This window comes from Condylura cristata, unplaced genomic scaffold (genome assembly GCF_000260355.1).
Source record: "Condylura cristata isolate star-nosed mole 26May11 unplaced genomic scaffold, ConCri1.0 scaffold00015, whole genome shotgun sequence".
Classification (NCBI taxonomy): domain Eukaryota; kingdom Metazoa; phylum Chordata; class Mammalia; order Eulipotyphla; family Talpidae; genus Condylura; species Condylura cristata.
Window position 1 is genome coordinate 280,052 of NW_004567116.1, and position 1,234 is coordinate 281,285.

The 1,234-nt window shown below is 71.8% G+C and overlaps 1 protein-coding gene across 1 annotated transcript in view; it reads right to left on the bottom strand.

The window, feature by feature from the left end:
• TPCN2 (two pore segment channel 2) overlaps window positions 1-1,234 on the bottom strand; it is a 27,059-nt gene that overhangs the window by 11,405 nt on the left and 14,420 nt on the right. Inside the window, exons 8-11 of the mRNA XM_012725111.1 lie at window positions 1,165-1,230; window positions 858-922; window positions 516-613; window positions 92-173 (exon numbers count right to left, since the gene is read on the bottom strand). Of these exons, the coding sequence (XP_012580565.1) occupies window positions 92-173; window positions 516-613; window positions 858-922; window positions 1,165-1,230 (311 nt within the window). The remainder of the gene's footprint in view (window positions 1-91; window positions 174-515; window positions 614-857; window positions 923-1,164; window positions 1,231-1,234) is intronic.

Genomic DNA, 1,234 nt, shown 5'->3' on the forward strand with positions numbered 1-1,234 from the left:
TCCCACCGGCGAGGCCGGCCCGGCTGCCCTGAGCGACCCCTGCCCACCGGGGGCCCGCCGCACAGGCTGGACGGCAGCTGGGGGCTGATACCTCCATGATGGACTGCTTGCGGGTGCTGTCCAGCCGGACTTTCTGAAGCACCTGCAGGAACTCTTGGGGCTTCACCCCAACTCTGTGGGAAACACACACCCACCCGCCGATGTGCCCAAGAACCCCAGCACCAGGCGCCCCTGCAGGCCCTGCCGGAAGAGGGGCCCAGGGCCCCCCGCGAGGAGGTCCGCCCGAGGCCCCAGCCCACAGAGCAGCAGCAGTCGGGGCCCACAGACCCCCGCCAGGGCCTCTGAGCCCAGCGCCAGCAGCGGGCGCAGGGAGAGCGGGGATGGGCGCTAGGCCCAGGAGCCCCAGAACTGCACGAGCCCAGGGCAGGACTCTGAAGCCGCCTGCACAGCCAGCAGGGCTGGACCGGCCCGAGCCACACCCTCCCCAGAGGAGGCGCCAGGAGCCCCGCACTCACCCCTGGGCGGGGGCCGCCCCCTCGGCAGCCGCAGACAGCACCTGGAAGGCCGCCCGGGTCCCCAGACGCCTCCGGATCAGAGAGGTCTGCAGGGATTTCTGCAGGGACGGGGCCCTGAGGGGCCACTCAGGGCCCCCCACCCCGGCGGCCGGGGGGCCGCCCTAGGCCGGGGAGCCTCTGCAGGGGCTTGGGGGTGAGAGCGGTCCTGGAGGCAGGCGGGGAGCGAACCCCGAGGCAGCACGGAGGAGCAGGGAAGGCCAGCTCGGGCTCCCAGAGGGGCCAGGGCGGTCCCCATGCCCACTGGGCGCCTCCCTCCTGGGCCGGCAGTGCGGGCTTGCTCACCAGCAGGTAGCCCCGGAACTGGTTGTAGATGATGGCCGTCAGCAGGTTCATCAAAAACAAGCTTCCTGCAGAGGCAGCCACGGTGGAGCGGGGCAGCCCCCGGGGGGATGGGGCCCCGCAAGCCGCGGGTGTCCACCAGGCGGCCTGGAGCCCACGCTCAAGACTGTGCCTGCCTGGCCCCCAACGTGGCCAGGGTGACCACGCACCACAAGCAGGGAGGGCACGCTGGGGTGAAACACGGGATCGGAGCCGCGCAGCACTACGACCCCGCCCCGGCGCCCCAGAGACCCCACAGCCCCAGACGCACCTATCAGGGTGAAGACGATGAAGAAGGCGGCGTAGGCGCGGTTCTTGGAATAGGCCGGGATCATCACTGA